At 49.0% G+C, this 26,121-nt stretch overlaps 1 protein-coding gene across 1 annotated transcript in view; it reads right to left on the bottom strand.

The window, feature by feature from the left end:
* Nucleotides 1-20,772: 20,772 nt before the first annotated feature.
* LOC116990070 (butyrophilin subfamily 1 member A1-like) overlaps nucleotides 20,773-26,121 on the bottom strand; it is a gene marked incomplete at its 3' end in the record, with an annotated part of 338,852 nt that continues 333,503 nt past the window's right edge. The window contains exons 9-10 of the mRNA XM_033047603.1: nucleotides 23,850-23,876; nucleotides 20,773-21,209 (exon numbers count right to left, since the gene is read on the bottom strand). Of these exons, the coding sequence (XP_032903494.1) occupies nucleotides 20,773-21,209; nucleotides 23,850-23,876 (464 nt within the window). The remainder of the gene's footprint in view (nucleotides 21,210-23,849; nucleotides 23,877-26,121) is intronic.

Below are 26,121 nucleotides of genomic sequence, written 5' to 3'. Positions count from 1 at the left end.
GTTGCCTTTTTCCTTCGCTCCATAGATGCTGCTGCACCCGCTGAGTTTCTCCAGCTTTTTTGTCTACCTGTGTATTAGAAAACCCTCGTCAGAGGCCGGGTCTGTCACGTGACAGGGTTGGCGCGCGGACTTTTGACAGTTGATGGTTGGCGGTTGGTGTTTGACAGTTGACACTTGACAGTTGATGGTTGACAGTTGGCGGTTGGTGTTTGACAGTTGATGGTTGACGGTTGACGGTTGACACTTGGCGGTTGGTGTTAGACAGTTGGTGTTTGACAGTTGACGGTTGGTGTTTGACAGTTGACAGTTGACAGTTTTTGTTTTTTTTAATCAAAAAATGTATTCAATTATTAAAAATAATATTTACACTACAATAAAACAAGCCAGAACCCACCACCATGATACAATACAAACATGTATCCATAATAAACTACTATACAACTATGTTACAATCCTTATTGAGGATACATTCAACCCCCCTCGGTGCCCAGCGGTCCCGGAACTCCCTCAGGGTGCCCGCAGACAGGGCGTATTCTCTTTCCATCCGCACCCGGGCACGGACGTAACCCCGGAAAAGGGGCAGGCAGCCGGCTCGGGTAGAGCCCTCCACCGTCTGGCGCCGTGACTCGCGGATGGCCAGCTTGGCCAGGCCCAGGAGCAACCCAACCAGGACATCTTCAGCCCTACCCTCTCCCCTACGCACAGGGTGTCCACAGATGAGGATGGTGGGTGAAAAATGCAGCCAGAAGGCAAGGCTTGGCCTGACGGTTGACGGTTGGTGTTTGACAGTTGACGGTTGACGGTTGACGGTTGGCGGTTGGTGTTTGACGGTTGACGGTTGGCGGTTGGTGTTTGACGGTTGGCGGTTGACCAGCTGGTGCTCTTCGCGTTAACAAGAGCTCAGAAACGGTTTTCCCTCGACCAGATACCCGTGCAGTTTAAATGTTGTTTTTACAATAAAACTATTTGACTCTACCCGTGTGGTCTCGCTACAACCTATTCCTTCTCTCCAACACATGCTGCCTGTCCCGCTACATTGGTCACCCCGTCGGTCCTAACGTTTCCGGACCCGCTGTTATGGACGCAGCCGATGACCTCGACGCCAACCCGGCCCAGCAAAACGTCACGGCCTCAAGCCTGGTTCCTGCAAATCGAGGCCCAGTTTCAGGTCCGACACAGTTACATTGCCGCCGGTTTAACCAGGTATTTCTACATGGATCAAGGAACCTCTCCTTACCTCTAACAAGCGCCGGCCGAAGGCAAGTACGAGGGCCTCCAGGATCCTGCACATGGACGGCCTCGGCGTGAACTGATGAGGGAAATGTTGTCGCTGATGGACGGTGACCGGCCTCGGCTTCTCTTTGACCAGGCGTTCGGCAGCGACTACACCGGCCCCCCTGCAAGTCGCCGAGGGAGCGGACGAGCTGTGACAAGACAAGCAGCAACATGGCGGCGCTTCCATCAGCCGGGTATCTATCTGCGGCTCCACGATTCCACCGACAACACAACGACGCAACCGGCAGCAGCGGATACCGGTCAGTGTCTGACAGTCTTGGGCCTCATTCCTACCACACATTAGGAATGTTCACCCTGAGGGAGTTCCCGCCACCGCTGGGCACCGAGGGGGGGTTGAATGTATCCTGGACAAGGATTGCAATATAGTTGTTTAGCACTTGCTTAGCATATTTGTTTGTCTTGTATTATGCTGGTGTTTTGTTTTACAGTATTGTAAATACTATTTTCATATTTGAAATAAATATTTTTGATTAAAAAAAATATATAAAAAAAGATTAGGAATGTTACAACATTTTAAGATTTAAAAAAACCAATCCTGTCATTTATTCCATCATATAAAGTTGAAAAAGGACTTTAATTTGACACCTAATTCACTTTCATATTTTAAGTATTAAAAAAGTTATGGCCGTTTTCATATTCGGAAATTAGCATCTTGTCCCCTATTGCTTTTCCATTGACTTAACACAAAAGCTGTGATCGAGGACAGTCAAAAGCCCATAACTTTCTTAAAAATTAAAAGAACTGAGTGAAATTTTCAGTTATTATAGATTGAAGCATTCTGGAAACAAGCATCCTTACTTGGATGGCCTGAAATTAAAGTATATAATTAGTTAATTACCTAATTAAGTAGCATGATTCGGGAGGGGCGACATGTTTTGCGCGGTTTTTCACTTGGTTCAGCGCTGACCACCGTTGTGGGCAGACGTGACTGGAGAACCTGTATACTGGATATCCAACTTTTGAATAAAGATCTGTTGAAAACTCCAGTAATCGTTTCTCAGACCACTAAAAGCTAATAACAAAATTACCCGTTGTGACGGAAATAGTAATAAACGCCCAGACTGCCTTGAAAATTGAAAAATGTGATATTGTCAAGGTCAGAACTGTAATATTATTGTAACATTAAAACGAATAGTAAATACCCAACAAAAAATCATATTTATCAGTCATCAAATCAATTAAATTCATCTAAATTAAATTACTAGATCTAAACATCTATCCCATTCTTAAGAAAAGGCTAAAAATTATTTTTAAATAGCCAAAGTGTCCAAACAACAAACTAATCCCATTCACACAAGAATTCTCAATATAAACTGATGTTTAAATCTCCACGATTCCACCGACAACACAACGACGCAACCGGCAGCAGCGGAAACCGGTTAAGTGGCTTTTTCACGGGGCGACTTGACGCAAGAGTGAACCAGAGTTTAACATCGTGGGAACCTCGTGCGATAACAGTACGGCATTCGTGGACCACCGTGGCGCTAACGGCAGGTAGTCGTGTATCTTGGTCACTCCGGAGAAAATTCAAGAAAGTTTGAATTTCTCCAAGAGTGACTTGTACACTTGTGGTTGAGCATTGCAACATTGTATGAACATAGTGGCCAGTGCGATATCCGTAATAACTCTTGCGGGTACCGTGGGAACTCCTGCGAACGGTGAGTAACTGAGCAGTTTGATTGCCAGTGCTTGTTTTACCTCATTGTTAAATAAATATATTTTTTACTATCAGATTGATGTCTGCAATTCTTCATTAACACATCACTACAAGATGAATGCCTCTAATGTTACAATCCCTCTCATGCTGAAACACAAAATAGTTCAAGGGAGGTGAAATAATCACATTTTCATTCTTTTTCATTTTTGAGTGTTCAGGTACCTCACTTGCTGAGCTATTTTACTCCAGCAGTTTGTGTCTCTTTTTGTCTAAAGCAGTTTCTAAGACTGTAGGAACTCCGCGGGCCAGGCAGCACATACGGAGGGAAATGGACAGGCGACCCTTTCTTCAGGCTGCCTTATCTCTCTCCCCCTACTCCCACCCACACACACAAATGCTGGAGAAACTCAGTGGGTGCAGCAGCATCTATGGAACGAAGGAAATAGGTAATGTTTCGGCCCGAAACGTTGCCTACTTCCTTCGCTCCATAGATGCTGCTGCACCCGCTGAGTTTCTCCAGGATTATTGTGTGCCTTCGATTTTCCAGCATCTGCAGTTCCTTCTTAAACACAAATGCACCGAGTTCCTCCAGCATTTCGTGTTTTGCTCAGTATTCCAGCATCCGCTGTCTCCCGCGTCTCCAATAAAACAAAACTACTGTCAAAAGGGTGAAGAATAGGGGCAGAGATGGATACATTCCTGATTAGTGCGGCTGTCAGGAGGTTATGGGGAGGAGGCAAGAGAATGTGGTTGAGAGGGAGAGATAGATCAGCCGCGATTGAATGGCGGAGTGGACTTAATGGACCGAATGGCCTAATTTTGCTCCTATAACTAACAAAGATAGTAATTGTTAGGGAAATGTAGTTATTAAAGACGAGGGGGAGCAGAAATGGGCAGTCTGGGATGGCTCGCGAGATACTTGCATAGAGGTACAAAAGTTAAAGAAAGGGCAGATAAACAGAGAGGGGGGGGGGGGACTTCCCTCGGTGCCCATCTGTTACCATTAATTGGACAGTTCGGTCTGTGAAACGCAACACGCCAGCCCCGACATCCAGCCCGGTGGTCAGTCCTTTGAAGATAGACACCAGTTGCTTGGAGCAACTCAGCCGGACAGGCAGCAACTCTGGAGAGAAGGAACGGGTGGCGTTTCGGGTCGAGAGCCTTCTTCAGACTGAGGTCAATCCCCTGCATGGATAACAGGAGTCCCAGCCAACACGACAATCGCCCGCTGCACAGTCTCGGAGCTTCCATTGCGAAAACGGTGCCTACATTTGAGCATTTATGTAACTGAACCATCCTAACACCAAACACAGAGCATTCCTGAACTACTACCTACCCCATTCGAGACCCTCGGACTATCTTAGATCGTATACTCACTGGCTTTATCGAGTTACAGTGTGGAAACCGGCCCTTCGGCTCAACTTGCCCATACCGGCCAAAATGTCCCATCGAAACTAGTCCCATCTGCCTGCGTCTGGTCCATATCCCTCCCAACCTGTCTTATCCATGTACTGTCTAATGTTCTAAATGTAGGGATGGACCCAGCCTCAACTACCTCCTCTGGCAGCTTTGTTCCATACACCCACCACCCTTTGTGCGAAACTGTTACCCTCCTCAGATTCCTATCAGATCTTCCCCCCCTCACCTTGAACCTATGCCCTCTGGTCCTCGAATCCCCTCTGTGGGCAAAAGGACATATATTACCCTGGACTCTGTCTATTTCCCTGCCTGTTCGTCTCATGGTTTTGTACACCTCTCAGCTCTGTCCCCAGTGTGGAGTTAAGGGCTTGTTTATGGCGCCCTGGGCTGAGAACTCTGGAGGATGGGTTTTAGACTTTATCGGGAATCGAGATAGACCCCGTATGCAGGAGCAAAGAATCGCAGACGCTAATCTGCATTGGAAAGACACAATATGCGGGAGTAACTCAGCGCTGAAGAAGAGTCCCGACCCGAAACATCATCTATCCATGTTGTCTAGCGATGCTGCCTGACCCGCTGAGTTGCTCCAGCGCTTTGTGTCTTTCCACTAGACCTGTAATAAGTCTCGGCTGGGTGTTTACTGGGATCTCTGGTGTTTAATAGACGTCCTGGTGTTGTTTTTGATCGGGTTTACTACTGACAGTATTTAATCAGATCCATATTAAATCATTTCCCCTTCACCTTAAACCTATGTAATCTGGTCCTCGATTCGCCTACTCTGGGCAAGAGACTGTGCATCTACCCGATCGATTCCTCGCATATTTTAAACATTATCTTGCACACAGCGTTGTTCCCTTCACCTTGTATACACCATTTATGGCTCGATTGTTACTATTTATTGTCTGTCTACTGACTGGTTAAAGGTTTGAAAGTTTCACCTCTCAGTAGATAATAAAATAAGACAACCATCACGGTCAATGTGAGACAAAGTCTTTATTCCTATTTGACAAAATAAAAAGACGACTTCTTGCACATATTGAGAGAAGGTGCATCACACCAAACAACATTTGTCTAAAAAAAAACAGATTATTCTTCAGTTCATTAAAGAGCTCGGGTGAAATTCTGACAAAGTTTGTGAATGCACTTTTATCCTCTTCGCACAGCACATTAAGCAGCTGATCATATTGTCCAAATTGAGGTCTCCGTTGAAAGATGGGCTTCACCCAGTGAGACTTCCTCTTAATTCTCTTTTTAATTAATCTCACCCTTCTGCCTTCACGCAAGCGTTCTCGATGCACATAGTGGGCTGCTGCATACAGCGCGTCAATGAAAATAACCACCATCCTGTACTCGAAAATACTTAGTATAGGCATGTCTCCAAATGAGCCAATTCAACCAAGGGAGGAATATAGTGTGTGAAAAAAACCCAATATAGTGTGTGAAAACAAAGTAACATCATTTGTGCCACGTGATTAACAACACTACAGTTCACGATGTTCATTCAAGATTAACGGGAAAGCTCGGGAGACGGACAAGTCACTCGCACAAATAACAGAAATGCCGAGTACCGTGGGAACTCTTTATCTACCCCCGTTATATCGTGCGAGACTCGTGCTGGACCACGACCACTTCACTCTGGTGACATCTTGCGTCAATTAACATCTTGTCCCCTATTGCTTTCCATTGATTTAACACAAAAGCTGTGATCGAGGACAGTCAAAAGCCCATAACTTTCTTAAAAATTAAAAGAACTGAGTGAAATTTTCAGTTATTATAGATTGAAGCATTCTGGAAACAAGCATCCTTACTTGGATGGCCTGAAATTAAAGTATATAATTAGTTAATTACCTAATTAAGTAGCATGATTCGGGAGGGGCTGCTTGTTTTGCGCGGTTTTTCACTTGGTTCAGCGCTGACCACCGTTGTGGGCAGACTGTGTCTGGAGAACCTGTATACTGGATATCCAACTTTTGAATAAAGATCTGTTGAAAACTCCAGTTAGTCGTTCTCAGACCACTAAAAGCTAATTACAAAATTACCCGTTGTGACGGAAATATAATAAACGCCCAGACTGCCTTGAAAATTGAAAAATGTGATATTCTCAAGATCAGAACTGTAATATTATTGTAACATTAAAACGAATAGTAAATACCCAACAAAAAATCATATTCATCAGTCATCAAATCAATTAAATTCATCTAAATTAAATTACTAGATCTAAACATCTATCCCATTCTTAAGAAAAGGCTAAAAATTATTTTTAAATAGCCAAAGTGTCCAAACAACAAACTAATCCCATTCACACAAGAATTTTCAATATAAACTGATGTTTAAATCTCACTTTGTCATGAATTTCTATGCCAAATGTAAGGAATTGAATGTTTAATTCTCATAAATTTTACTCTTTCTCACTGCAGCAGGCAGGGGCCATTTTATAGACATTTGTTCAAAATCCAGAAACATCCACTCTCGGGATAATCAAAATAATTATTTTTTGCACATGTCGGAGGATTATTTGTTGTATGTGACGGATGGTAGGGTGGAAGGTGAGGACAAATAATCCTCGACATTTTCGCCATCTCCAACAGGATCCCACCACTGGCCACATCTTCCCATCTCCTCCCCTGTCTGCCTTTCGCAGAGACCGCTCCCTCCCTAACTCCCTGGTCAATTCGTCCCTTCCCACCCGAACCACCGCCTCTCCTGGCACTTTCCCTTGCAACCGCAGGAAATGCTACACTTATCACTTTACCTCCCCCCTTGACTCCATTCAAGGACCCAAGCAGTCTTTCCAGGTGAGACAGAGGTTCACCTGCACCTCCTCAACCTCATCTGGTGCATCCTATGCTATAGATGTCAGCTGCTCTACATCGGTGAGACCAAGTGTAGGCTTGGCGATCACTTTGCCCAATACCTCCGCTCAGTTCGCAATAACGAAACCTGATGTCCTGGTGGCTCAGCACTTCAACTCCCCCTCCCATTCCCAATCCCTGACCTTTGTGTCCTGGGCCTCCTCCATGGCCAGAGTGAGGCCCACCATAAATTGGAGGAGCAGCACCTCATATTTCGCTTGGGCAGTTTGCACCCCAGCGGTATGAACATTGACTTCTCCAATTTCAGGTAGTCCCTGCTTTCTCCTCCTCTTCACAGCTCTCCCTCAGCCCACTGTCCCCGCCTCTTCCTTTCTTATTCCCGCCCTCACATCAATCTGAGGAAGGGTCTCGACCCGAAACGTTGCCTGTTTCCTTCGCTCCATAGATGATGCTGCCTCACCCGCTAAGTTTCTCCAGCATTTTTGTCTACCTTTGATTTTCCAGCATCTGCAGTTCCTTCTTAAACGTGTGGTTTAAATGTTGTTATTACAATAACTATTTTACTCTACCCATTTGAACTCGCTACAACCCATTCCTTCTCTCTACACATGCTGCCTGTCCCGCTGAGGTGGGTGCTGATGGAACCCCGTGTATGTCACAGTCTGCCCTCTCCTCATTCTCATCCACTTCACCCCCAGTACTTTTCCACCGGTCCCTCCTTCTCGCTACCTGCCTCTGCATTGCCACTCCACTTCTTATTCTTCTTCCTTCTTCTTCTTCTGGTATTCTTCATTCTTCTCTTCTTCTTCTTATTCTTCTTTCTTCTTCTTCTTTCTTTCTTCTTTCTTCTTCTTCTTTCTTCTTCTTCTTCTTCTTCTTTCTGCTCTTCTTCTTCTTCTTATTCTTCTTCTTCATTCTTCTTTTTACGGCAGCCGGAATCCACAATGTTGCATTGCTGCCACCTTCTGACTTCACTCCAAGTCCTCATGTCTTTACATTATATCCTTTTTATAAGGCCAGAGGCCCTCAAGAAATTAAACAACACCTTTACTCCTTTTTCCTCTCCCCTCCATACTCTAGACTGTTCTTTACTGATATATCTGTCATTCCAATTTCTTCATTTCACTGATCAAAACTCTTCTTTCTGTTTCATATCTTCTACATGCAACTAGAGCATGCTGAACTGTTCCGGCTGATGGCATTCCTCACACATCCATTAGGGTGTTTTTCCCAACATTTTTAGTGCTGTTCAGGTGAGTGTGTCCTATCCTCAATCTTGCTAATTATTACCTGTTCTCTCCTGTTCCCCCCTCTTCTTGCTGTAATGCCCACTCTATTTTGTAGCGAATAGAGGTGTCTCCCCTTTGTCTCCTGTTCCCAGTATTGTTTGCCATTCCTGATTTATTTTCTTCCACACAATGTGTTTTCCTTCAGATTTGGATAATTGTAAGTTTACCTCTATGTTCTCTTTTTTAACGGCCTCTTTTGCTAATTTAACCACTTTTTCATTTCCTAGCACACCAATGTGTGCTGGGACCCACAACAAAGTCACGTCACTGCCCCTTCCTTGTTACTTGGCTTAATAGTAGTAGAATTTCATACACTAGGTCAGGCCGCCTATGGATGCACCAGACCCAATACTCTGGATTGCAGACAATGAGTCGCTACATATTAATACTTTGCATGGTTGCACCTGTTCTATCCACCGAACCTGCCATCAAAATAGCGTACAGTTCCACTGTATACACTGCCAAATAGTTATTTGTTCTTTTGCAAATCTCAACATTCATCCCTTGCACTACCACAGCTGCCCCTGTTGTTTCAGCTACTGGGTCCTTTGATCCATCTGTGAAAATTAAGAGGTGTTCCCTGTATCTATTATATATATGGTTATGGTATTCTGTTTTTAGGTCCGAATTTTTTCCCCTCCTTTTTGCCTCCCATATCTCCAGATCAACTTTTGGGATGTTCAGTAACCATATTGGGACAGATGGTCACAATACTGCAGGGCACACTAACCTCTCACCAGCCCAACTCTCCGCACCTGTTGCACTCAGTTGCCTCTGATCACCAATTAACCCGGTATATAGACTCTCCTCACCGTTCACACAGTGCCAGACTGTTCTCAGCATTCATGCAAGACTCTCCAGCGACTTCCCGACTGCCTACACGGATTCGAACCTGCCTGCCCCTCTTCGGAACCCTCGCTCAATCCTGAGCCTCTGTGTGAGTACGGTGTACCCATTCCTGTGTTACTACTCTGTGTTACAGTATCGTAATAACGTTCATTACCAAATATACCTGCCTGATTCTGTGCTGCTATTGGGTCCAAGCTATACCCGTTACAGTACAATCTAGCCAACAATGGACTCAGCGCACACAACGTCTCCGTCAAACCGCTTCGAGAGGATTGAGCACACGCTCCTGCAGCACGAAGCGATGCTCACTGCCTCCAACTCCGAGGTTCGACAGTCTGTGTCAAACCAAGAGCAAGCATTGGTTGCACTAGCCACCCAGGTCCAACAGCTGACGACCACCCTCGCCCAGGCTACACCCCATGCTTCGCCTCCGGCTCCGACAGCACCAGCTCCCGGTCCGCCAGGACCATCACCTGAGCCCCGGGTGGGAACCCCGGAGCGCTACGCTGGAGACCCGGAGGGCTGCAACCCATTCATCACGAACTGTTCCATTCTCTTCGCCCTACAGCCCTACACCTTCGCCCAGGAAGCGGCGAGAGTGGCATTTACCATTAATCACCTGACTGGCAGAGCTCGGCTGTGGGGAACGGCTGAATGGGAGCGACGCACGCCGTGTTGCTCCTCTTTCCAGGCCTTCGCCGCGGAGCTTCGCAAGGTGTTCGGTGGGGTTTCGATGGGTCCGGACGCTGCGGGAAGTCTGCTGGGGTTGAGCCAGGGGAACCAGTGTCGCTGACTTCGCCATCGACTTTCGCACCAGGGCCCGTCAGAGTGATTGGAAGGCCCCGGCCCAGTGTGACGCTTTCTTGCTGGGCTTGAATGACTATATCAAGGATGAGTTGGTGTCCCACGACCGTCCTTCTTCTCTGGATGGGCTTATCGAGCTAACGACCCGTCTGGACCGACGCATCCTGGCGAGACGTCGGGAGAGGCGACAGGGACAGGCGGACCGCCAGCTATCCACCCAAGCTCGTTTTCCTCCGGAGACTGGACTACCCTCGTCGGGGCAACCGTCGAGGCAACCCGAACCCATGCAGGTGGGTCGCACCAGTCTCACCCCCGAGGAACGGGAACGTCGGCGTCGGGGGAACCTCTGTCTCTACTGTGGCCTGGCGGGTCATTACATCTCCAAGTGTCCAGTAAAAGGCCAGACTCACCAGTAGCGGAGGAATTACTGGTGAGTCGAACCTCTGAACTGTCCTCTGCCCGACGCCCTCTTTGTCATGCCCGTCTGCTGTTGTCTGATGGTTCTCACACCCTCACCACCTTCATAGACTCTGGTTGTGACATTAATCTTATGGACAAGGAACTAGCCCGCCAGCTAGGCATCAGTTGTGTTCCCCTGCCTGAACCTGTTCCCGCCAACGCCCTCGACGGCCATCTCCTGGGGACTGTTTCTCACCAGACCGTCCCAGTGCGCATGCTCCTGTCTGGTAATCACCATGAGACCATCCAGTTCCACATCCTGCAGTCTCCCCGTCTTCCCCTCATCCTGGGTTACCCCTGGCTTCGGTGACACAACCCCAACATCGACTGGAGGACGGGGGTCATCTTGGGTTGGAGCCCTTCCTGCCACCAGGTGTGCCTGAAGCAAGCCTCAGCTCCTCAACCGGCCACCTGCTCCAGTTCTGCTCCAGATCTGACGGGGGTCCCAGCCGAGTACCATGACTTTGGGGAGGTTTTTAGCAAGTCTAGGGCCACCTCCTTTCCTCCTCGTCGGCCCTATGACTGCTCCATAGACTTCCTGCCTGGTTCCGCTCCTCCTAGGGGTCGCCTTTACTCCCTGTCCGCCCCTGAGAGAGGCGCCATGGAGAAATACATAAACGACTCCTTGGCTGCTGGTCTCATCCATCCCTCCTCGTCTCCTGCTGGGGCTGGGTTCTTCTTCGTGGAGAAGAAGGACAAATCTCTGCGTCCCTGCATAGATTACCAGGGGCTCAACGGCATCACGGTGAAGAATCATTACCCTCTCCCACTCATCTCCTCTGCTTTCGAGCTCCTGGAGGGGGCCACCATCTTTTCGAAGTTGGAGCTACGCAACGCCTACCACTTGGTCCGCATCAAAGAGGGAGATGAGTGGAAGACCGCCTTCAACACTCCCACGGGACATTATGAATACCTGGTGATGACCTTTGGCCTCACCAATGCCCCGGCCGTCTTCCAGACTTTGGTCAATGACGTTCTCAGAGACATGTTGAACAAGTACGTGTTCGTCTATATTGATGACATCCTCATCTTTTCACGGACCAAGGAGGAACACGTACACCACGCCCAGGCAGTTCTACATCGGCTCCTGGAGAACTCGCTCTTCGTTAAAGCTGAGAAGTGCGAGTTTCACTCCCCGTCAGTCTCCTTACTAGGATACATCGTTGGCCAAGGGAACATCAAGATGGACCCCGCCAAGGTCTCTGCTGTCACCACCTGGCCTGTTCCTGACTCCCGCAAGCAGCTCCAAAGATTCCTGGGGTCCGCCAATTTTTACCGACGGTTCATCCGTGGCTACAGTACTGTGGCCGCACCCCTCACGGCACTCACCTCCTCCAAGGTTCCGTTCCGGTGGTCTGCCGCGGCCGACGAAGCTTTTCAGACACTCAAGACACAGTTTACATCGGCCCCCATCCTCCAAGTTCCGGACTCAGAGAGACAGTTCATGGTGGAGGTGGACGCCTCCGACGTGGGGGTGGGAGCTGTTCTGTCCCAGCGGGCTGCCGGGGACCAGAAGCTCCATCCATGCGCCTTCTTCTCCCGACGCCTGACCCCTGCTGAGAGGAATTATGACATTGGCAACCGAGAACTGTTGGCGGTTAAGTTGGCGTTGGAGGAATGGCGTCACTGGTTGGAGGGAACCGAGCAGCCTTTCTTGGTTTGGACTGACCACAAGAACCTTGAATACCTCCAGTCAGCCAAGAGGCTCAACTCTCGTCAGGCCCGCTGGTCTCACTTCCTCACCCGCTTCAACTTCTCCCTCTCCTACCGACCTGGGTCGCGCAACGTGAAGCCCGATGCCCTCTCTCGACAGTTCTTGGCGAAGGAGCCTGCCTCTGGCCCCAAGGCCATCCTCCCGTCCTCGCCCAGGTTTGCCTCCCTCACCTGGGAGGTGGAGGAGAAGGTCAAGGCGGCCTTGGAGAACCAGCCGGGACCCAGCGCATGCCCTCCTGATCGCCTGTTTGTGGTTTCTGCTCTGCGGTCCGACGTCCTTCAGTGGGCCCACAGCTCTCGACTCACCTGTCATCCCGGCATTCAGCGGACCAAGGAGACGGTGCTACGGAGGTTCTGGTGGGCATCGCTGGAGGAGGACACTCGGGAGTTTGTCAACGCCTGTCCCGTTTGCAACCAGCACAAGGTCTCACACCAAGCTCCTGCGGGTCATCTGCTTCCACTGCCTTTACCCCATCGACCATGGTCCCACATCTCCCTGGACTTCGTTACCGGCCTGCCCCCATCCAGTGGTCACACCACCATCCTGACCGTGGTCGATAGATTTAGCAAGATGGCTCACTTCGTGCCCCTGCCCAAGCTTCCATCAGCCAAGGAAATTGCCGAGCTCATGTTACTCCACGTCTACAGGCTCCATTCGTCACTGCCGCAGGACGTGGACCCAAGCCAGGGCGGCCCTTCCCCGCCCCGTGGACCGTTACGCCACGGCTGCCAACCGTCAGCGCACCCAGGCCCCCACCTACCTCGCGGGCCAGAAGGTGTGGCTGTCGACCCGGGACCTTCCCTTGAGGGTGGAGTCCAAGCAGTTGGCACCCAAGTTCATCGGTCCCTTTGAGATCCAGAAGGTCATCAACCCAGCGGCTGTGAGGCTCAAGTTGCCTCGTTCCATGCGGGTCCATCCTACGTTCCACGTGTCCAGAGTAAAGCCAGTCCGGGAGAGCTCCCTGGTCCCCGCAGTCCCTCCTCCTCCACCTCCTCGTCTCATCGACGGAGGCCCCGCCTTTACGGTGCACCGCCTCCTGCGCTCCCGCCGTCGCGGGAGGGGTCTCCAATACCTGGTCGATTGGGAGGGTTACGGTCCAGAGGAGAGGTCCTGGGTTCCTGCTCGACAAATCCTGGACGCCTCCCTCATCAGGGAGTTTCACCGGCGTCATCCAGACCAGCCGTCCAAGTCCGCCACTCCTAGAGGGGTCGCCGCCCCTGAGACGCTGTCCCCTCTTCCGTCTGAGGCGCCCAGTGACGACGAGACGGAGCTTTCCTCTGATGCCATGGAGGAGGATGCGGACATGGGTGTCTCGGACGAATATTAGCCTTCCTCCGGTCCCCCTCCTCCCACCCAACTCTGCGTGGGATTGGGTTTATTTTCTTTATTGTTTTTTGTTGTTTTGGGACGTCAGGAGCCGTCCCTTGAGGGGGGTGGGGTTCTGTCACAGTCTGCCCTCTCCTCATTCTCATCCACTTCACCCCCAGTACTTTTCCACCGGTCCCTCCTTCTCCTCACCTGCCTGCCTGCCACTCCCCTCTCATCAGCCCAACTCTCCTCACCTGTTGCACTCAGTTGCCTCTGATCACCTATTAACCCGGTATATAGACTCTCCTCACCGTTCACACAGTGCCAGATTGTTCTCAGCATTCATGCAAGACTCTCCAGCGATTTTCCGACTGCCTACACGGATTCGAACCTGCCTGCCCCTGACCATTCCGTCCTGTCGTCTTCCCGGATATCACCTCAGCCTTCTGTCCCCGACCTCCTGGTTTCTGTCTGCCTCTCTCCTGGGCTGTTTGGTGTATCCCTGCAACAGCTCCTCGACTACCTGCCTGGCTTCGACTCTCCTTTCGTCTGTCCCTCGCTGGTTTGTTTGCATCGTGTGTTGGATCTCCTGGTTACCGGACCTTCCGCTACCCCGACTATGTCTCCTGCCTGCCCCTCTTCGGAACCCTCGCTCAATCCTGAGCCTCTGTGTGAGTACGGTGTACCCATTCCTGTGTTACTACTCTGTGTTACAGTATCGTAATAAAGTTCATTACCAATTGTACCTGCCTGATTCTGTGCTGCTATTGGGTCCAAGCTATACCCGTTACAGTTTAGATCTAGTAATTTAATTTAGATGAATTTAATTGATTTGATGACTGATGAATATGATTTTTTGTTGGGTATTTACTATTCGTTTTAATGTTACAATAATATTAAAGTTCTGATCTTGAGGACTGTCTTATGAAGAAAGACTGGATAGACTTGGTTTATACTCTCAAGAATTTAGGAGATTGAGAGGGGGTCTTATATAAACTTACAAAATTCTTAAGGGGTTGGACAGGCTAGATGCAGGAAGATTGCTCCCGATGTTGGGGAAGTCCAGGACAAGGGGTCACAGCTTAAGGATAAGGGGAAAATCCTTTAAAACCGAGATGAGAAGAACTTTTTTCACACAGAGAGTGGTGAATCTCTGGAACTTTCTGCCACAGAGGGTAGTCGAGGCCAGTTCATTGGCTACATTTAAGAGGGAGTTAGATGTGGCCCTTGTGGCTAAGGGGATCAGAGGGTATGGAGAGAAGGCAAGTACGGGATACTGAGTTGGATGATCAGCCATGATCATATTGAATGGCGGTGCAGGCTCGAAGGGCCGAATGGCCTACTCCTGCACCTAATTTATATGTTTCTATGTTTCTATGTTGAGAATACCACATTTTCAATTTTCAAGGCAGTCTGGGCGTTTGTTACTATTTCCGTCACAACGGGTAATTTTGTAATTAGCTTTTAGTGGTCTGAGAAACGACTACCGGAGTTTTCAACAGATCTTTATTCAAAAGTTGGATATCCAGTATACAGGTTCTCCAGTCACATCTGCCCACAACGGTGGTCAGCGCTGAACCAAGTGAAAAACCGCGCAAAACAAGCAGCCCCTCCCGAATCATGTGACCGCGGTTTCCGAACGCCAGGTTCGTTATATGCGTGCGCTTGCAGGCGCCGCTACAAGCTACTTAATTAGGTAATTAACTAATTATATACTTTAATTTCAGGCCATCCAAGTAAGGATGCTTGTTTCCAGAATGCTTCAATCTATAATAACTGAACATTTCACTCAGTTCTTTTAATTTTTAATAAAGTTATGGGCTTTTGACTGTCCTCGATCACAGCTTTTGTGTTAAGTCAATGGAAAAGCAATAGGGGACAAGATGCTAATTTCCGAATATGAAAACGGACATAACTTTTTTAATACTTAAAATATGAAAGTGAATTAGGTGTCAAATTAAAGTCCTTTTAAAACTTTATATGATGGAATAAATGACAGGCTCGGTTTTTTTAAATCTTAAAATGTTGTAACATTCCTAATCTTTTTTTAATATTTTTTTTAATCAAAAATATTTATTCAAATATGAAAATAGTATTTACAATACAGTAAAACAAAACACCAGCATAATACAAGACAAACAAATATGCTAAGCAAGTGCTAAACAACTATATTGCAATCCTTGTCCAGGATACATTCAACCGTCAACTGTCAAACACCAACTGCCAACCGTCAAACACCAACCGCCAAGTGTCAACTGTAAACCGCCAACTGTCAAAAGCCCGCGCGCCAACCCTGTCACGTGACAGACCCGGCCTCTGACGAGGGTTTTCTAATACACAGGTAGACAAAAAAGCTGGAGAAACTCAGCGGGTGCAGCAGCATCTATGGAGCGAAGGAAAAAGGCGACGTTTCGGGCCGAAACCCTTCTTCAGACACTAATTTCTCTAATACACAGTTTAGCCAATAGGTCCCGCTACAGAGACGTTTCGGGTCGAGATCCTATTTCAGACTGAGAATCATGGCAGATGGAGTCCAGAGAAATGGACACGGGCCGCGGAACCGGGGGCTGCAGCTGCTGTGCTGTGAACAACCTGGTCGTGGGTGTTGGAGAGCCGAGGATGATGGAGGGATGGAAGCAGAAGCAGCGGCGGGGGGCAGATGTGGACGGGGATCTGGGGCTGGCGAGTGTTTGCCGGGCTGGCGAGTCGCTCGCTGCAGCTCCGGCCATGGAGCAGCCTCAGTGCAAGAGTCCCGGGCCGTCTGAGGCCTTGTGCCGCTGCCGTGAGAGCCTCTGCGCCCAATTCGCCCTGGTGACCGGCATAGACCAGGCTGTGGCTCGGTTCATCCTGGAGGACAACCAGTGGCTGCTGGAAGTAGGTACCAAACACTGGATAGAAGCGGTGGAAGATAGTGGCCCCCTTTATCCTCCACCCCTTCCCCACACCCATCCCCGACCCACCCTCACCCCCTCTTGCTCGCTGGGAACCCTTCAAATGGGGGTGCCCCCCCCCCACCCCTCCCTCACCCATCCCCCACCCCCTCTCCCCTCCTCCCATCCCCCACCCTCCCCTACACAGCCCTCCCTCTCCCTTCCACCCCCTCCTCAGGGAGTGTCAGCATCAATCTACCCCCCCCCCCCCCCGCCGGTTCCCCAGGGAGTGTCCGGGGCCCGACGCCCAAGCCGGTAATTTGTACACCCCGGGGGGGGGGGATGTTCCCGGTGTTGGAGGAGTCCAGAACCAGGGGCCACAGTTTAAGAATAAGGAGTAACCCATTTAGAACGGAGACGAGGAAACACTTTTTCTCACAGAGAGTGGTGAGTCTGTGGAATTCTCTGCCTCAGTGGGCGGTGGAGGCCGGTTCTCTGGATACTTTCAAGAGAGAGTCAGATAGAGCTCTTAAAAATAGCGGAGTCAGGGGATATGGGGAGAAGGCAGGAACGGGGTACTGATTGGGGATGATCAGCCATGATCACATTGAATGGCGGTGCTGGCTCGAAGGGCTGAATGGCCTCCTCCTGCACCTATTGTCTAGAATATTCCCAAACAGAAGTGTACAACAGTTGTCGTTTGTCCACGCTCTCCGTCAGTGTCAGCTTTTGCTAATCTATCAACCAATTCCTCTCACCCTCTTTCTTTCGCTCCGTTGTTTATTTACATTCATGATCCTCATCTCAGAATCCACAACCTCACACTGAATCCGAGTCATAGAGTCACACAGCACAGAAACAGGCCCTTCGGCCCAACTTGCCCCTGCCTGCCCATCTCCACTGGTCCCGTTTGCCTGTGTTCGCCCCATGTCCCGCTAAACATTTCCAATCCATGTATCTGTCCAAATATATTTTACATGTTGTTATAGTACCTGCTTCAGGGACCTCCTCCGGCAGCTTGTTCCATACACCCACCTGTGTGGAAAAGTTGTCTCTCAGATTCCCATTAAATCTTTAAATTGAAACAACGGATTCAGGACAGGGAGCTGTGGCTCTGAGGGCGCTCAGCCTTTCCACTTCAACCAAGCGAAAGACAAATGCAAGCGAAAGGAATATGAGAGCGAGGCATGCGTATATATTTGTGTGTGTATATAGTTATGTGTGTGTGTGGATATGTTTGTGCGACTGTGTGTGTGCGTATATATATATATGTATTTACTTGTGTTTCTATAAATGTGTGTGCATACACGTGGGTGTATATATATATATATATATGCGTGTGTGTGTGTATATATATATATGTGTGTGTATATATATATGTGTGTGTGCATATATGTGTGTGTGTATAAATGTGTGTGTGTATGTATATTTATATGTATTTGTGTACGTATGTGTGCATATATATTCGTGTGCGTGTGTATACACACACGGGAGCACCTCAAGGCTGCGTGCTCAGCCCCCTGCTGTACTCACTCTATACTCATGAATGCATAGCCGGACATAGTGCAAACTCCATCATCAAGTTCGTCGACGACACTACTGTTGTGGGACGAATCACTGATGGGGACGAGTCAGAGTATAGAATTGAGATCGACCTATTGACCAAATGGTGCCAGCACAATAACCTGGCCCTCAACACCAGCAAAACCATGGAACTGATTGTGGACTTTGGAAGGGGTAGGATAGGGACCCACAATCCCGTTTATATGGTGGAAAGAGTCAAGAAATTCCTGGGCGTGCATATTTCTGAAGATCTTTCCTGGTCCCAGCACACTGATGCAATTGTAAAGAAAGCACATCAGCACCTCTACTTCCTGAGAAGATTACGAAGAGTCGGTTTGTCAAGGAGGACTCTCTCGAACTTATAATGGTGCACAGTAGAGAGCATGCTGACCGGTTGCATTGTGGCTTGGTTCGGCAACTTCAGCGTCCAGGAGCGGAAAAGACTACAGAAAGTTGTGACCACTGCCCAGTACATCATCGGCTCTGACCTCCCCACCATCGAAGGGATCTATCGCAGTTGCTGCCTCAAAAAGGCTGGCAGCATCATCAAGGACCCACACCATCCTGGCCACACACTCACCTCTCCACTGCCATCAGCTAGAAGGTACAGGAGCCTGAAATCTGGTACATCCAGGTTCATGAACAGCTGCTTCCCCACAGCCACCAGGCTATTAAACTCAACTGAAACAAACTCTTAACTATAACAGCCTATTGCACTTTATCTGTTTATTTATGTGTATATATATGGTCTATGCTATGTAGACACACTGAACTGTTCTGTATTTATGCTTACTATATTCTGTTGTGCTGCAGAATGCAAGAATTTCATTGTCCTATCTGGGAGACATGACAACAAACTCTCTTGACTTGACTATATATGTATATATGTGAGTGTGTGTATATATATGTGTGTGTGTTCCCCGGGGAGGGGGACCAGTGGCTGAGGATACAGCCACGGATGGAAGCTGGCAGAGAGCACAGTTGCAGAGTGGAGGATGCAGCTTCACCTCGCTGTTGTTACCATCAGTGTGTGGAGAGGGAACACACACGAGGTGTCCACGGGGACTCTGGAGACCGTCCGTGAATGCTGGTCGCCGCGGGAGGTCGAGTGTTTGTTGATAAAGTTGGCGTCATATTAATTTGATGAACTGTCAACATAGGCAGCCTTTGATTGTGTTAATATTGTATCTTTATTTTTAGTTTTTGAATAAAAGTATTTGTGTAATAAAAAATCAAAATATATAACAAAACCCACCAACCCGTGCGCGCGCGCGTGATTACCACCTTAAATAACCCCAGGGGCACCCGTGACCACCACCTCTGGTCACCAGGACATGAAGGGCCGAATGGCCTAGTCCTGCACCTGTTGTCTATTGTCTATCCAGAGCCGAAGGTTATGTACAGTGCGTGGCTCACCACCAGGGGACGCCACAAGAGCTTTGTTGAGACTCGTGTAGTTGGGACATGTTGGTTGGTGTGGGCAAGTAGGGCCGAAGGGCCTGTTTCCACACTGTATCACTCTGTGACTAGTGTAGATGGGACATTGTTGGCCGGTGTGGGCAAGTAGGGCCGAAGGGCCTGTTTCCACGCCGTATCACTCTGTAACTAGAGTAGCTGGGACATTGTTGGCCGGTGTGGGCAAGTTGGGCCGAATGGCCTGTTTCCACACTGTATCACTCTGTGACTAGTGTAGCTGGGACATGTTGGCCGGTGTGGGCACGTTGGGCCGAAGGGCCTGTTTCCACACTGTATCACTCTGTGACTAGTGTAGCTGGGACATGTTGGCCGGTGTGGGCAAGTTGGGCCGAAGGGCCTGTTTCCGCACTGTATCACTCTATGACTAGTGTAGATGGGGCAAGTTGGGCTGAAGGGCCTGTTTCCACACTGTATCACACTAGTACTCTATGCGCCGCAGAAAGCATTTTATCTGTAGGAAGGAACTGCAGATGCAGGTTTACACTGAAGAAGGACACAGAATGCTGGAGTAACTCAGCGGGACAGGCAGCATCTATGGAGAGGAGGAATGGGTGACAGTTGAGAACTGTGCACACAGCCCAGACCATCGCGCAAACCAACCTCCCCTTCCATTGACTCTTGGTCATAGAGTGATACAGTATGGAAACAGTCCCTTCGGCCCAACTTGCCCACACCGGCCAACATGTCCCATCTACACTAGTCCCATTTGCCTGCGCTTGGTCCATATCCCTCCAAATATGTCCTATCCATGTACCTGTCTAAATGTTGCATAAACGATTGGATAGTCCCAGCCTCAACTACCTCCTCTGGCAGCTTGTTCCATACACCCACCACCCTCTGTGTGAAAAAGTTGCCCCTCAGATATCTTTTCCCCTTCACCTTGAACCTATGTCCTCTGGTCCTCGATTCCCCTACCCTGGGCAAGAGACTCTATGCATCTACCCGATCTATTCCTCTCGTGATTTTGTACACATCTACACTTCATGCTGCCTCGGCAAGGCCACATTTACATTCCCCCTGCATTTATTTCCGCGCTCACTGGGGTTTGTTTCACGACGCGGAATTTGGGGATTAAATGGGAGCCGTTCGTTCAGCGCCGACCTGTTGTCCACCGGGTTTCTGCCCCACAGCCCCTGAGCCCCGCTCCTGACGCCGGTCCCGGGACCCGACCCTTTTACACACCCGGAGCGGAACCGGAGCAGATTCTCAGCCAGTTGTCATCGCAAGGCTCGAAGAAAGGATAAAGTTTCTCCGTGAATTTATTCCCAGTGAAGGTGTGGAGAATGGACTTGGTGTCCGCGTCGTAAAATGAAACTGTCCCGGACTCGTAACTGAGATAAACTCCCACCCTCCTGGGGATGGGACGGGCGGGGAGACAGGATAGAGGGGATGTGAATGCATCCCACAGCTCGATGCTCCAGACTCCAGTCTCCGGGCTCAGTGTGATCCACCTCTTCCTCTCCACAGACTCTGCGGCGACTCCCAGTCTCCAGTCCCGACTCCCCGCCACCTCCACCTCCCAGTAATGTCTCCCCGATGTGAATCCCTCCGATCCCAGCACACACGCCCAGTGTGTAAACCTCTTCCAGGTGTCAGGGAGACGCCTCACGGTCCCGGTCCATCTCACCCTCTTCCGATCCTCAGACACCTCGAGCTCCGGATGCGCTGTTTCCACATCCAGGGTGACGGAGACTGGGGGGAGAAGCAGAGAATCAGAGAGTCCCCGGGGGTCGGGGGGAGACTCGGGCAGCGCGGCCCCGGGACCGGGGGAGAGGCCGCTCGGCCTCAGGCACAGGCGGGCGGACAACTGGACGATATCCCGGCGTTTTCCCACCCACCAACATCCCATGGACTAAAACATGTTTCACGGAGTTTCCTAATTGGGGTGGAAGTGGACGGGAAGCGGGTGAACGGTGAGAAATAAAAACAAACAGCTGGAGGATGTCCGTGGGTCAGGCAACACATGTGTAAGGAAATGACAGAACACGTCTAGGGTCTGGACATTTCTTCATTCTCATTCTTCCCTCTGCTCCCTCCGTAGAAAGAGACAGGGGAAGGGGTACAGCAAAATACTTTACTCTGTTCATCTATGAGTGTGTGAGTGTGTGTGTCTGTGAGTAAGAGAGTGTGAGTGTGTATTAGAATGTGTGTGGGTATGTTGTGTGTGTGTGTGTGTGTGTGTGAGTGTGTCAGAGTGTGTGTCAGAGTGTGTGTGGGTGAGTGAGTGAGTGTGTCTGTGTGTGTCTGTGTGTGTGTGTCTGTGTGAGTGTGTGTGTGTGTGTGTGTGTGTGCGCGTGTGTGTGAGTGTGTCTGTGAGTGTGTATGAGCATGGGCGTGAGTGTGAGTGAGTTTGTCGGTGACCTTGTGTGTGAGAGAGTGTGTGGGTGTATAAGAGTGTGAGTGTTTATAGATACACACAAACATACACATATTTACCAGGCAAAACTGGTAATGCTCTCTCAGTGTGTGTATAAATTGGGCAGAGCAGCATCTGTGTAGAGGTGAGGGGAGGTGGTGGAGCAAGACAGGTGGTTTCAGGTGAGGGGGGGGGGGGGGTGGAGCAAGACAGGTGGGTTCAGGTGAGGGGGGGTGGAGCAAGACAGGTGGGTTCAGGTGAGGGGAGGGGGTGGAGCAAGACAGGTAGGTTCAGGTGAGGGGGGGTGGAGCAAGACAGGTGGGTTCAGGTGAGGGGGGGTGGAGCAGGACAGGTGGGTTCAGGTGAGGGGAACCGGTGGAGCAAGACAGGTAGGTTCAGGTGAGGGGGGGTGGAGCAAGACAGGTGGGTTCAGGTGAGGGGGGGTGGAGCAAGACAGGTGGGTTCAGGTGAGGGGGGGTGGAGCAAGACAGGTGGGTTCAGGTGAGGGGGGGTGGAGCAGGACAGGTGGGTTTAGGTGAGGGGGGGGGGGGGTGATTGGTAGAACGACCAGGTGTGGGAGAGAAGGGTGGAGACAGGAACCGAGGCTGGAGGTGATGAGCTGAAGACAAAGGGATGAGAATGATGGATCTGATAAGAATTGAAGTTGGGGCGAGAAACGTAGAACCAGAGGGAGGTTGGAGCGCATTGGATCCAAGAAGAGATAGCGAATTGGATAGAACATTGGCTTCATGGAGGGAAGCTGAGGGCGATGAGGGAAGGTTGTTTTCCGGACTGGAGGCCTGTCACTAGTGGTGAGCCTCACGGTTCTGTGCTTATATCAATGATCTGGGTGAGAATGTACATGGCATGATTAGCAAGTTTGTAGATGACACAAAAGTGGGTGGTATTGTGGATAGTGAAGATGGCCGTCAAAAATTGCAGCAGGATCTTGATTGGTTGGGCAGATGGGCTGAGGAATGATTGATGGTATTTAATACAGGATTAAATACAAACTTAATGTAGGAGTTCAGTTACATAGTTCCTTGAAAGTGGTGTCACGGGTAGATAGTGTGGTCATAAAGTGTTTCAGCACATTGGCCTTCATCAGTCACAGTATTGAGTATAGAAGTTGGGAGGTCACGCTGCGGATATATAAGACGTTGGTGATGCCACATTTGGATAGTTGTGTTCAGTTCTGGGCACCATGTTAGAGGAAATACGTTGTCAAGCTGTAAAGAGTACAGATAAGATTGACGAGGATGTTGCCAGGACTCGAGGGCCTGAGCTATAGGGAGAGGTTGAGCAGGCTAGGACTTTATTCCTCATAGCGCAGGAGGATGAGGGGTGATCGTATAGAGGTGTGCAGTATTGTGAGAGGAATAGATCGAGTAAACGCACAGAGTCTCGTCCCCAGAGTAGGGGAATCAACAACGATAGGATTAAATAAAGGGATAAGGGGGGGGGGGGAGATTCAATAGGAACCTGAGAGGGAACTCTTTTACACAAAGGGTGATGGGATTATGGAACGAGCTGTCGGAAGAGGTAGTTGAGGCAGAAGTGTATAAAATTATGACAGGCATAGAACGGGTGGACAGTCAGAATCTTTTTCCCAGGGTCAAAATAATCAAAGACTCGAGGACATAACTTTAAGGTGAGAGGGGCAAAGGTTAAAGGATGTGTGTGGGGCAAGTTGTTTTTCACAGTGTGGGGAGTACCTGGGATGTAGTGGTGGAGGCAGATACCATAGTGGCATTTTAGACAGACACCGGGATATACAGGGAATGGAGGGATATGGAACATGTGCAGGCAGATAAGAGCTGGTCTTCGCACCCTGTTTTGCACAAACATTGTGGGCCGAATGGCCTGTTCTTGTGCTGTACAGTTCTACGTTATATTGAACCATTCATGATCTGTGCTTTAGCTGACATAACACACACCAGAGAGTTTTATTGAATTGTACATCAGCCTGTACTTACCACAATCTCGTTCCACATCCTCGTATCCTGCACAAAACAGAAATATTTCACATTTACACTGCAAATAAAATTGGAAATATAATAATGACAACGGGAAGCAAGGAACAAAGAGAGGGGGGCACAGTGACGCAGCTCTTCACAGCTCCAGGGACCTGGGTTCAATCTTGAATTTCATCAGCTAGATACCAAATTGTACAGCAGAACCAAGAAGGTCATAATCTCTGGATTGCTACTTGAGCCGAGAGCAAATTGGCACAGAGTTGAGAGGATTAGAGAGTTGTTCGCATGGATCAAAGAATGACGTGAAAGATGTGGATTTGAATCTGTGAGACGTTGGCCCCAGCATTAGGGAAGGAGGGAACTGTTCCGACGGACCAGACTCCACTTGAACCCGGCTGGGACCACACTCCACCTGAACCCGGCTGGGACCAGACTCCACTTGTACCCGGCTGGGACCACACTCCACCTGAACCCGGCTGGGACCAGACTCCACTTGTACCCGGCTGGGACCAGACTCCACCTGAACCCGGCTGGGACCAGACTCCACTTGAACCCGGCTGGGACCAGACTCCACTTGAACCCGGCTGGGACCAGACTCCACTTGAACCCGGCTGGGACCAGACTCCACTTGAACCCGGCTGGGACCAGACTGCAGTCAAACTGTATACATCACTACATGATATCTGTTATACAAGAGCAATAATACCCATTGTAGAATAAATGGCCTGGTGCTGGATTTTGATCACAAGTTACTACATTAGTCACATCCAATATGAACGTGCAGCATTTTATAAAATAATCTGTTCTGACAATATTGGTACAAAGAGATTAGCGAGTGGCCAATCTAATGAACAGTGAACTGTTTCATTATGTACAGGCATAATAATATTCAGCTGTTCCACACAGATTACCCAATGTGTACAGTCTTACTGAATAAGCAAAACATATATATTTAAACCAATGGTATCTTACAGCTTTTTTATGTCCTTTCAGTTTTAATTGAACAGGAAAAACTCTCATTCACGTCACTTCCAAGATAATGAAGTCAACAGTGAAAATAAAATAACCCACTCCTAAAGCAATTATCTAGAATGTTTCATAAAGAGGAGACATTTATAGAATTCAAATTTTATTATTTTTCTTCATAAATCATGTAGCTACTCTCTCACTATGTCAGTTGTACAGAGCCCTGGTGACACCACAGCTGGAGTATTGTGTGCAGTTTTGGTCTCCAAATTTGAGGAAGGACATTCTTGCTATTGAGGGAGTGCAGCGTAGGTTCACCAGGTTAGTCCCGGGATGGCGGGACTGTCATATGCTGAGAGAATGGAGCGGCTGGGCTTGTATTCACTGGAATTTAGAAGGATGAGAGGGGTTCTTATTGAAACATTATAATAAGGGATTGGACACGCTAGAGGCAGAAAACATGTTCCCGATGTTGCGGGAGTCCAGAACCAAGGGCCACAGTTTAAGAATAAGGGGTCGGCCATTTAGAACGGAGATGAGGAAAAACGTTTTCACCCAGAGAGTTGTGAATGTGGAATTCTCTGCCACGGAAGGCAGTGGAGGCCAATTCTCTGGATGCTTTCAAGAGAGAGTTAGATAGAGCTCTTAATGAGAGCGGAGTCAGGGGATATGGGGAGAAGGCAGGAACAGGGCACTGATTGTGGATGATCAGCCATGATCACATTGAATGGCGGTGCTGGCTCGAAGGGCCGAATAGCCTACTCCTGTACCTATTGTCTATAACTAGGGCTGTAGATAGAGCTTCAAACCAAATAGTGGGGTGTGGAGAGTAACAAATTGGAAGTGTAAGGGTGGAGTTAAAGGGAAAGACAGTGCAGAAAAGCTACAGAAGTCTCCAGGAATAACAGGACGGAAAGTTAAAGAAGGGATAAGAGAGTAAGGTCAGGTAACTTTGGGATTGGTTTGAGATGAGGGGAGGTGAATACAGAATTAAAGGTGTTGTATTTCAATGTGTGCAGGATAAGAAATAAAGTGGATGAGCTTGTAGCACAGTTACAGATTGGTAGGCATGATGTTGTGGGAATTACAGAGATGTGGCTGCAAGGGGATTGGAGCTGGGAGCTGAATATTCAGGGTTATACGTCCTATGGGAAAGACAGACAGACAAGTGGGCAAGGCGGGTGAGGCAGCTCTGTTGGTAAGGAATGAAATTCAGTCCCTTGCGATGGGTGGCATGGGATCAGTAGATGTAGACTCATTATGGATAGAGTTGAGTAATTATAAGGGTAAAAAGACTCTAATGGGA

This window comes from Amblyraja radiata, chromosome 30 (assembly GCF_010909765.2).
Source record: "Amblyraja radiata isolate CabotCenter1 chromosome 30, sAmbRad1.1.pri, whole genome shotgun sequence".
In the NCBI taxonomy this organism is placed as follows: domain Eukaryota; kingdom Metazoa; phylum Chordata; class Chondrichthyes; order Rajiformes; family Rajidae; genus Amblyraja; species Amblyraja radiata.
The sequence above is the reverse complement of the archived record's forward strand: the minus strand, read 5'-3'. Positions and strand labels throughout refer to the sequence as shown.